Source organism: Cnephaeus nilssonii, assembly GCF_951640355.1.
Source record: "Cnephaeus nilssonii genome assembly, chromosome: 16".
NCBI lineage: Eukaryota > Metazoa > Chordata > Mammalia > Chiroptera > Vespertilionidae > Cnephaeus > Cnephaeus nilssonii.
Window position 1 is genome coordinate 61,686,017 of NC_137087.1, and position 11,650 is coordinate 61,697,666.

General features: G+C 52.9%; 1 protein-coding gene across 2 annotated transcripts; it reads right to left on the bottom strand.

The window, feature by feature from the left end:
* Window positions 1-1,652: 1,652 nt before the first annotated feature.
* Window positions 1,653-11,650, bottom strand: BUB3 (BUB3 mitotic checkpoint protein; the record flags this gene model as incomplete). 2 transcript variants are annotated; one of them, XM_079794180.1, is made up of 8 exons in its annotated part: window positions 11,571-11,650; window positions 10,896-11,090; window positions 10,366-10,435; window positions 8,383-8,534; window positions 5,835-5,993; window positions 4,451-4,628; window positions 3,986-4,202; window positions 1,653-1,898 (listed from the first exon to the last, which is right to left on the bottom strand). In XM_079794180.1, exons 2-8 carry the CDS (start codon window positions 11,088-11,090, stop codon window positions 1,889-1,891), a joined length of 981 nt encoding a protein of 326 aa, XP_079650306.1. In that variant the 5' UTR covers window positions 11,571-11,650. The 2 variants fall into 2 exon arrangements, with proteins under 2 accessions (XP_079650306.1, XP_079650307.1); XM_079794181.1 differs by lacking the exon at window positions 1,653-1,898 and having other exon boundaries at window positions 3,982-4,202.

An 11,650-nucleotide genomic window follows, 5' to 3' on the forward strand; every position in this document is an offset into this window, starting at 1 on the left:
CCCGGAGGAGGGCACGTCCCTGCGCCTGCAGCCAGGACGGAGGCTCGGGAGAGCGGTCTGACAGCACCTGGCAGGACTCACCTGTCTGAGCAACAGCGCCAACAGCAGGCCCTCCAATGGAGGGAGTCCCAGTGGTTCCAGGGGTCGGTGAAAAGGAAAACGCGGGGGGCAGGGGGAGGGGTCGGTAATGGGACAGAGTGGAGGCTCAGGGTCCAAGGATGCGGGTTAAGCAGCCACAAGCCCCTCTATGCTGGAGTCCCCAAGCCGGCGACTGCACGGGCTCTCCAGAGGGAGGAGCCTGCTCTCATCTGACCAGAGGCTCTTCCCTGAAGAGACAGGCGCAGGGCCAACACCAAGCCGGTGCCCGAGGCAGGGCGGCAGGGCTGCAGGCAGGGCCCCGGCAGGGGGGCCTCGGTCCTAACAGGGCCTGGATCCCGCAGCTCCCAGGACCTGCCGACACCCGTTTCCAGTGAGCAGAGCCAGCTACTGCCGCCCAGAGCATCCCCTCCTGCCAGAACCCCCGGGCCAGTGCCGCCGCTCCCCGGGGGCAGCTCCCCTTCCTAGCGAGTGATGGCAGGGCTGCTGCGGGCACGGGGACACCGAGGGTCCAGGCTCCGGCGACAGGAAGAGCAGGTGTCTGCAGTCCTGTGGGGAGCGGTCTGTTCAAACCAGAGGTGGCAGGCATTTGTTATCAAGTCAGGGCAGGAGCCGTCACCAACATTCCTTAAAAAAGAGGAAGAAAGAGCAGAGACGCTCCCCGTCCAGAGGCAGCGATGCTGCCAGGCCTCCTCACTGGGCGTCTGTGAGCCTCTGCTCTGGGCCAGAGTTCAGGTGCATTCGCATCGCACTCTCGGTCACCCCTGGAAGATGGGAGGCGGTCGCCTTCGGGGATGGGGGCGGCCGGAGGGGACCCTCCGAGGCGGTGGGATTGCAGTAAAAAAACAAGTAAACCCAAGCGACACTCATAGAGAAGAAAAATCGGGAAGAGGAAGCCAATGAAAACACGAAGATGTGACGTGTGGGTCATTTGGGGACCAGGTGGCTACTAGCCAGACAGACCACGTGGGAGGGGCTGAGGAGGCCGCGGGGAGGCGGGGACACTCAGGGGCACACCGGCTTCGAGACGAGGACATGGCTCCCACCCCGGGAAGCGGGCCCACGCCGCTCTCCCCGGCCACATCCTCCCACCTGCAGTCCTTCTCCCACATTTCACTTGTGCTCTGTTCTCGGCCGAGCGGCCACACTGCAGACCCACGGCCGTGACATCACGTACATGCCGGGGCTTCGCGGTGACGCAGTGGGTGACGGATCCCAGACGGCCTGTCACGGGGTTGGACCCGAGCTTCGAGCTCCGGCGCTTCCAGGAGAGGCCAGCGAAGGGCACCCGCCAGCCGCCCGCCGGCCACCCTGCAGGGCTGCCATGGGCTCGGGGCCTGCTGGTGAGCTAGAGGGCTGAGGGAGCGGCAGGACCCCAGCAGGCGCCTCCCCAGGCCGCCTCCAGCAGCAGCGCCTCCAGCAGCAGCGCCTCCAGCAGCCCGGGCAGGACAGGAGGGGGGAGCGGGCAGGAGGAGCACGGCCTGAGGTACCGGGTCCGCCCACCAGGCCTGATGCAGCTCTGCCTCTTACAATAAAGCACATCAATCACCCACACGTACCACCATCCAGGACGGAGGGTCTGCCTCTCGGCTTTATTGGACAGCGACACAACAGGTTCGGGTTATTTTACAACAAGAGCTCAAGCTGCTCAGAAAAAGCGCCGGGGCCTGTGGAGAGGCCGGGACGAGACTCCGGCCCAGGCCCGAGGGCAGGCGAGCGGCGGCCGGCGGGGCGGCCCACACCACAGAGCGCCGGCAGAGCGCCGGCAGGAGGGAAGCCACGTGCCAGGCGGCTAGGTGGACCTGCAATGAGAAAAGACGGTCAAGGACGGGTCAGACCACACCAAGTTTCACTGAAACACTCACCATCAACACGAGACCTTGCCCTGCACCCGAACAATTTCTTACACACCACGGAGCAACACGTTCAGGCTCGGCCCAGGCCCTCTCACAACCACACCTGCATGTGAGCCGACCAGAGCCAGCCACAAGGGCCGGGAAGCACCGAGAACAGCCACCCGAGTGCGTGCTCGGCTGCAGGCACCACACTCAAATGAATCGCAGTCGCACGACCATTTTTTCTTTTTAACCGTAATCACCAGCGGCTGGGCAACTGAAATGGACATGGAACTATATAAATGTCAGAAAAATATGTAAACCTCATTAATGTTCCCCAAAACTCATTTAGAGATAGAAACAGGTCCAAATAGATGCCTGTCTAAATGTACTGCAATTACGTTACAATTATTTTTCCAAATACACAGATAGGCTCTGTCTTTTCTCAGCTCATTACTGACTCAAACAATTCGCCCTTCTGGGATCAATTGTTTGCTAATAAATAATTGTTTACAGTCACAAAATGATGTTAGGAGGTTTTCTTATTAGTTTTCCTTCTGCACCCTAATAAGATTGAAAACTAGCCGATTCCCCAGAGTCTAACCTTAACCTCGCTTTGTTTAACAGCCCAGGAAATGATGAACCATCTGCTTCAGAGAAGAATGGGTGGAGGAGGAAATGCTGTTTAATTGTAGATTAACCTCCTCATGGGCAGCCTGCGGATGAGCACGCTCAGCAGCAGCAGAAAAAGGGCTGCAGAGCCTCTCCTCCGCCATTTCAGGTCCAGAAGGAAACGCAGAGGGATTCTATGACCTGTATTTCTTTACACATTCACTCCCTCAACGGACACAAAGCCAGCAAGGTCAAACGGACTCTCAAAAGCGCAGTCACCGCTCCAATTTCGTTTGCCGAATACCTTTAACGCAGCAAACCATCAAGCCATCCCATGCGCTTAAGAAAAGTGTTTGTTTACAAAACAAAATCAATAAAAACCTCTTATCCCTTATGTTTAGGTTCCTATAATATTAAAATGAATGTGTTCTCCGGTTTCTTGGTTAACAGTAATAAACCCACCATTAGAGTAGGAATTGTTTTATCATCATCAACATGGCACTTTAGTAAATGAAATCTTGTCAAGTACATGGTGGCCTACAAGCTCAAAAGAGAACAGAACAGCATGAGGTCAGAATGGCCGGCCAGGACCAGAGATGGGGGGAGGGGCGGGGGACAGAGAGCGCGCAGATGCGAGCACAGCCTTTACTAGGCTTCCCGTGCCCGCCTCTCAGGTCCCGCCTGTGACAGTACCATGATCGCCAGTATTGCACCCTCTGCCCCTCACAGGGACTCAACCCATTTCGCACGGGTGCTCGGGTGCTAGGCCATTTCCACTCAGAAAAAGAGGGGCCCTGAGCACGGGGCACAGACAGGACGAGACACTGGGGAGGGGGTTCACGGGTCCCAGTGCCTAGGCATCAGCTGCCCCTGAGCCTGTGCAGGTCACTGAGGAAAGAGCTTTGCCTGCTGGTACCAACACCGGTGAACGGTCCCTCAGCCCAGGGCTGAGGAGATGTGACAGTCGGCACTGAGAGAACCTGCTGCCCGGGCAGGGCCGGCTCGCTCTGGTTCCCAACAACCGGCAGCCATTCCCTTTGTGTAGATGTCACAGAGACAACCTCTGTGGAGGGGAACGCTTTTTAGCAGTTCAAATTTTACATATCTTAAATAGAATTTGCTTAAATAATTCTTGAATTCCTCAACTTAATTTCCAAGCAATGAGCTAGTAATAACTCCCGAGACCCAATAACTGGGCCTAGTCAAGAAGAACGAGGGTTTGACATTCTTCCCTGCAGAACAACCAGGCACAATTTTATCCATCAGACGTCTATCAACCCACGGATATTGAAAGCTTGGGAGAACAAGATAAGATCAACTCCCGCCCACAGTCCGCTGTGCTATCAGGCAGGCATCACCAACGCTATTCATGAATTTAGAAACATTAATAAGCCCTGGGGTGAATGCAGGCAAAGGCTCAAACACGGGTGAAGCACACTCACTTGGGTTTTGTTTCTGCATCTGTCACTTGGCGAATGAAGATACCATCTTCGGGGTGCTCCGTGTCGTCCATCTCATACATGTATGATGATGCTATTGCAAGCGTGGTCCCATCATTGCTGAAGGCCAGTGACGCGATGCTGGTGGGGTACCGATGGAACTGGCACAGCCGCTTTTTATTAAATGGATCCCAAATATTTACAAACCCATCAGAACCACCTGCAAGTGATTTGGGAAAAGTCAAAAGGACCCTTAAGAGCAGAGACAGAAATCACCATCATCGTCACAAACGGTTCTTTTTAAGATCAGAGAGAACACTTCCCCCGAGAAGCCCTGGGCCAGATCCGCTCCCTCTCAACACAAACAGCCAGCACAGCCGTTAAAAGCTCTGCCTGCGGGTCAGCCTCTAGTGGTCACAGCAAACTCGCGCTCCCTTCGTGCCGGCCCAGGTTCGCAGGCGGCTGTACCTGTGGCGAACGTGTTGTGGACGTTGTGGAAGGAAATGGCATTGACCGGGTAGATGTGCTCGATGTTGTTCTCTTTCAGCCGGTGACACTTGAAGGCGTACTTCTTCTTCTGCACCTCAGGGCTGGGGTCCAAGTACTCAACCGCCACTCGGCCTTCAATAGAGCTCAGCACATAACCCTGCCGAGGGAGCCGGAGAAGCCGAGATGGTGAATCCACGGGCAGGCCCAGGCACGAGCCCCCAGCCCACCCACACCAAAGAACCAGGATTTCAGAAAGCGTGGCCAGGCCGTAACCAAGTGCTCGGGCTACACTAAGAGTGACAACGGTCCCAAAATGTCCAGAACCTAAGACTTGGTTTTATTAAAAAAATGAGACTATCATCACTTGTTTTTGATGTCAAAGTAAAAGAAGAACATAAAATCTATTTCTTTAATTCTTCAAGGTATGAGATTTACTATTGAAAAACTACTTATAGAGACAAGAAAATCAGTCAAATCTTACTTTTAGTTAAACTTCCATTATAAACTGGAGAAATACTCCGACAAAATTTTAGATCTGATATAAAAATACTTAAAATGCAAGCTTATTTTAACCATGTAGTTAAATCTCTCAAGTTTGAAGTAACTGCAATTCCTTCTTTTCAATGGAAATTGACAATATTTTGAAGGAAAAGATGTGACCCCATTCGAGGCCCTGGCCTTCCAGCTAAGGGAGCCGAGAAGCGCCAACATCCCTGCCTCAGCCCCACAGCCGCTGGGACCCGGGACCCGGGACCCGAGACCGGCTGTCCATACAGACACCTCCCCCTGCGGCGCCCTCCGCGGCCCACACCGCCGCCCCTCCCGAGGGCCTGCGGGGAGCGGGCTCCCACTGCACGGGCAGCTCGTTAGCAGGGCGACGGAAGGCTGACCCCTGCACGGAGCGAGTGTCAGGGGCACGGCCTCTCTGCGCAGGGGCGTGCTTCCAAAACCCCGGTGCTGCTGCTACACTCGCTGAAGGACTGTTACAAAGAGAGAAAGAGAGAGAACAGCCAATCCACAGCCCTTCATTTCCAGATTCAAATGTGAACCCACTGGCGTGTAAACTGAAATAAAGCTCTCCTTGACTACTGTGTCTGTCAAGCCTGCAAACCAGGACCAGCAAGAAATCAGAAGATTCTATCAGACCGCTGGCAAATTACCCGGCCTCCCTGAACACCAAGGTCATCTCTAAAATTGGGTCAACGCGCTCCCTTTTAACAAAGGACGTCAAAAACATACCTAACTATTTCTAAATCTCTACTCAAAGAAAGGACAAAGTTTTTAAAAGGCAGCAAGCAAATCATTATTATAGAAGACCCCATTATTTACAAATCCCGAAAGCTGGGGCGGGGGAGGGGAGCACCTGCTTGTTGGGAAACGCCCGGATGCAGCGCGTCTGGTACTTGAGGCTGGACTCGCGGCGCTGCTGCACGTAGCCCATGTTGCGCAGGTCCCACACCAGCACCCTGCGGCCCGCCGTGCCCACGATCAGCCTGTCTCCGGACACCGAGAGGGTGTACACCTTCAGGGAGGACCGAAACGGGTAAAATCATCCCCTGGCCCAAAAATGACATTTTGCCCCAAAATAAAACCCACCAATCCTAAAAACATAAAAAGGTTAACTGATCAGGTTCCCAAACTTTAAATAATTTTAAATACTATAGTTACACAAACCAACTAATCCATACAAAATAATAAACCCAAGATATTCTTCATGCTTAACCAAGTATCATATAATGTACATTCTAATTAATTCCAAAAACGCTTTTGAGGAATCCTCATTACGAAAACAAATTAAATTTTTAAACAACCTTTCCAACCTTGTTTCCTTCAGTGACGGTATTAAAGTATAAAAACATTCAAGAAGGAGACAATAAAGCCAGGAAACGATGCAAGACGCCTTTCCAGGGCTCGGGCTTTTCAGAGACCACCCTTTCCAGGTGACTTTCTGGGACCACCTCCGGACGAGCCTTCAGGCCTCCCAGCTGCCACACCACAGGGGGAGGCCGGCCCAGGGGGAGGGCACCTCACTGGCGCTCAGCTCTCCGGTGGCACAGGAACTCACCGAGAGGAGCAGTGTGCGCACCCGACAAAGCCCATCCTGTGCCGACAGCAGGGCCCACCTGCAGACAGCTCGTCTCTAGGAAAAACCTAAAAGGCATTTCTCCCATCCAAGTATTTTCCCTCACGGTGCCCCTTTTCAACAGTAAAACACCTTCCACAAAAATCCCTTCATGATAAATAATAAATATACACAAGGATTTAAAAGTGTCCCTTTCAAATATGTATTCGGAAATCAAGTCGATAGCAAATTCTTGAAAATGGTGGCAAAATGTATTTTCCTGACCGTGTTCAATCTTTTGATAATCTAGACTTCAAATACAAATTGTTCTCTGATTATTTCTCCGTAAATGAGCAGCTCTAAATTTATTTTTTAGCAACTCTAACCTGATGTAATATTTTAACACCTGAAGAGTCATTATATAAAATGATAAGGCCTGTGTCATGGTAAGACATCCCTTTAACACATTAAGCCACATGGTTAATCATCACTAATATGTTAACTACATACCAACAGTCAAAAAAAAAAAAAGTTAGGGTTAACAATGCAACAACTCAGTATCACCACAATCTGGCCTTAAAATTCAACAACTACTTTGACCAGGGGAAAATTAAGGAATTAAAAAGATTCAAAACAGTCGATTTAATATAGATATACTTAAATACAGAAATACTTAAATAAACCATAGTTTATTCAGAAAAGAAAATGTTTGTAGAAAATAGAAATTAACCTAAGTCACATAAAACACCAAACTTAAAAAACACAGAACCCAGAAAGAAATCACTTTTTAACAGGACAATCGGACCGGGAATTTTATCTTAAATCTTTATACAGGTGACACAGAGTCTAACCGTGCTTTCTACCCCCACCGATCATCAATCACGTGAAGCCACTGTCAGGCTACTGACGAGGTCTATACATCTATCAAAGGAAGTATTAAAAAAACTGACATAATGAACCTCGCTGAACCAATAAGCAGCTTGATTCAGTGTGGCTGTCCATTACATGATATTCTGTCAGCAATTTATCACAGCTCTTAACATGTTACATGCAACCATATATCAAAACTAGAAACAATGCAATTATTTCATTCTGAACAAAGGTCTTGCCAGGTTGTAGATTCGACTCTGAAGTGACAAAAATAATGGCTCTTTGGATGCACTCCAGTATATAACGACGGCGACCAGGAGCTGAGGAGTGTTTACACTGAGGAAATAGACTAAGTGAAGGATACCTCTGCACTGCTCAGACAATCCATCTTTAAAATTAACTACCACTTGGTCGCGTCTGATGAGGCTGCAGCAAGAATGCTCCATTCCCCTCACTGCACAGATCAAGAGGTTAGAATAAGACACAGGGACGCGGTCTTAAGAAGCTGGGTTCACCACAGCCTGCAGACGCCGCTGGTCGGTGTTAAACATAAACAAACAATACCTGGTAGGAGCCAGGGACAGAGGCCAGGGCTCTCACTAAACCCGAAATGCCAACAGTAACGCCAACGAAGCCTCAGGCCTGAGCGAATGAGAGATGCACCCTACCCCCCCCCCCCCCCCCCGCCCAGTTTTGGTCTGAGCCGCCTTGGCTAAGCACCTCCTCTGAAATCTCAGGCCTGGGGTAGGAAGCACTAGCAGCACCCGACATTTGTCCCTTAGGCTACTGTTCTCCAGGACAAACAGGACAAGGGACAGAAAAACACTGAACAAAATAAATCTGCCTTTGCATCACAGTGTCTCTATGTACTTGGGTTTATAAAATAAACCTGTGCAGCCTCAAGCTCTACCGTCAGTACGCAGTCCTCTCTCGGGCAGCAAATCCCGAGGGCCGAAGCGGCTGATGAGCAGGAGCCTACCTTTTCAGGCTGAGAGAAGGTGCCAGCGTTACAGGGCGTCCTGGGATCCCACAGCTTCACAGTCTGGTCCCAGCTCCCAGTGACCATCACGTTTACTTCCGGACAGTACTCAACACATCTGATCGGGGCATCATGAGTTCCCACAAGGTTTTCTACAGGAGAAACAAACAGCACACCTGGTTTTACTACGTCTGCTACCCCAAGTTCTTCCAGTGAGCAGAAGGAAGCATTCATTCCACTGTAACGAATCCACTTCCACCACGCCCCTGCTCGCCGTACAGCAGTCTGATCCCCTGGCTGGTGCGGCTCAGAGGCTGCCCTGAACTTCAGGTTACGGTAAAACGATAGCACATCTTATTGTCCTCACCTGATTCTGGATTCCTTTAAGGAGGGGACCTTGTTTAAGTCTGTAGTTATGACTGTGTCTAGTTCTGATATATGGCAGGTGCTCAAGAAATGCATGCTGAATAAAGACATGAGTAGATAACTTGTCTTTTGGACCTGAATAAAACTTATCAAGTTAAGCCAATGCTTGTAAAAAACTTATTAAAGTGGTAACAGATTATCTGAGATCTGGAGATGAAGAAAGCATGGAATCTTATGATTAAGTCACTGGGTTTGCATGATGGGTCAAATTCCCAATACCATTTCTTTCCTTTCAATTTCAACTCTTCACTATCTCCTTCATTCACTCAATTAGCATCTACTGAATGTCTGCCATGTGCCGGCATCTGTGCCCAATGCTCGGGATACAATAAAGACAGTACGTGGTCTTGATCCTCAAACAGGAAAGTTACTTGTTTAAAAATATATGTCATCTAAAAAAGAAAAAAAGCTCATCAGGTTGGGCAATGAACTTTGGAAAATAAACAGCTAATTCCCTGAATTATGGCCTCCAGCATCGAAAACGTTTTTAAGTTTGCTTTTCAGTGTTTTTTCCTGCTTTTGAACAAACAGGACCTAAACCTGCAAACTAACTTCCTCTGGGGAGTCAGCCGCTGGCCAGCAAAACAAACATGTGCAGCTGTCAGAGACAATGCAGCGGCTTTCCTGGGCTCCTCTTTTAGACAAAATATTGTGCCCCTCCTACCCACCCTCCCACTGCCCAACTCCTCATCCAGTCCCATCTGGGGCGTGCGTCTCCTTCAAATACATCTTTGTCTAATGCACGTGTACACACCAACCCCCAAAAGCAAAACATAATTCCTAAGCTCTGCCTGAGAGCTCTGTGCACTGGGCTCCCCCTCTCTGCTCCCCGGGTCAGTCCCTTCCGACCTGGCCCCTGAGCAGGTTAACGACGAGGTCACGTGCCCTCCTGCGGTCAGTCAGGAGTGGAACTGAAGCCTGCTCTCTCTAAGCCATGACCGAGGAGGATGAACGGTCCGGGCTCTTTTATTTCAGAACATCAGACATCTTAAAACCTGCCCTCCCTCCGTCTAAATCAAACCGGCTCTGACAGAACTGAAACATCAGCCGTCCAGGACGCCGCCCGCCCACCTCTGAGGACCAGGTCAAGGGCCAAGGGAGGTGCCCTGTGTGCGCAGTGGCGATGGGGCTCGGGATGGGCCTTCTGAAGAAGCCCGCACACAGTGTGGTGACCGGGAACTTACTGGTCCAACCACTTCAACACAAAGTCCTAAATGGAAGCTTTGTGCCTGGACCTGACCCACCGAGGAATCGGCAATTCAACCTCTCCTCTCCTAAGAGGCACTCACACCCTAGCACAGTGGTCGGCAAACTCGTTAGTCCACAGAGCCAAACATCCACAGCACAGCGATTGGAATTTCTTTGGAGCCAAATTTTTTAAACTTAAACTTCTTCTAACGCCACTCCTTCAAAATAGACTCGCCCAGGCCGTGGTATTTTGTGCAAGAGCCACCCTCAAGGGGCCAAAGAGCCACATGTGGCTCGAGAGCCGCGGTTTGCCGACCACTGCCCTAGCACACCCGCTGCGCAAAACAAGCCGACAAAAGGCCCGGTTACCTTGATCCGTGTTCAAATCGTGCATTTTCAATTGATTATCTAATCCCCCACTCCAGGCATGTGTTGGGTCCTGCAAAATAAAGGTCCGGGTCATTTGAAACGTACAGAGGCTTTAGAGATGGTTTGCAAATCCCCGCCAGCTGTTCAGTTTATGTTCAGGGTGACGCACACGGGCCTTAATTCTCCCTCTCAGCAAAAAAACACACACACAGCTCACAAAACAAAGCACCCAAGTGGCCACGGACACTGAGGACACTGCCGTCGGGGAGCAGGGGGAACCGCCATTCCTGCACGTCCCGTGGCACAAGTCAAACGCGACTGTCCCAGGTCAGGGCCGTTCGCAGGGCTGTTCACTTTTCAGGGGAGACCGGGTTCCCGACGTCTGCACGTCCCCGCCGCCAAGGCAGGTGTCGGGGAACAGGCCAAGGGCCGCCCCAAGAACCCCACGGCGGGGACGGAGCCGCTGCCCGGCGCCGGAGCAGGGCTGGCACCGGCGGGGCACCGGCCGCGGAGGCGGGGCGGACACCTACGTAGAAGGCGCAGTCCAGGACGGCGCCCGAGTGCTGGTACTTGAGCCGCAGCGAGTTGGCCGGCACGTCGTAGAGCCGCACCGACGTGTCCCAGGACGACACGAGCAGGAACTGCGAGGTGTTGGGGCTGAACTTGACCGAGGAGATGCCGTCCTCGGGCGGCTGGTTCAGCTTGAACTCGTTAGAGCCGGTCATCTGCGGGGCAAGCGCCGGTCAGAGACCCGTAGGGGACGGGGACGGGGTCGGGGTCGGGGACGGGGACGGGGACGGGGACGGGGACGGGGAACCTCGCAGGAAAAGGACCCAGAAAACCTCGGGGACGGGGCCTCCGCGCCTGCGCAGAGCCTGCGCGCCCACCGCGGACAGGACTCCCCATCCCCCCCGCCCACCCCTGCCCCCGCCCCCGCCCCCGGTCGGGACTCCCCTGTCCCCCGCCGCCCCGAGAGCGCCCCAGTCCCGGCCCGCTCCTCCGCACCCCTGACTCCCGCCCGCGGGGCCCCCGCACCCTCCCGCCGCGGGCTCCGCTCCTCGGCCCCTCCCCCCTGGGGCCTGCCGGCCCGGAGGCTCCTAAAAGGGAAGGAAAGGGGAGGAAGCGAAGCGGGCTCCCTGCGGACGGCCCCAGCAGCCCCGCGCCCGGCGGAGCCCGCGGGTGCGCCCCGTCGCCCTGCCCGCTACCTTGACTTCCCCGCAGAACCAACTGGGCCGCCACTCCCGCCGCCTCGCCGCGCTCCGAGCTCTCGCGGGCTGGGCCAAGT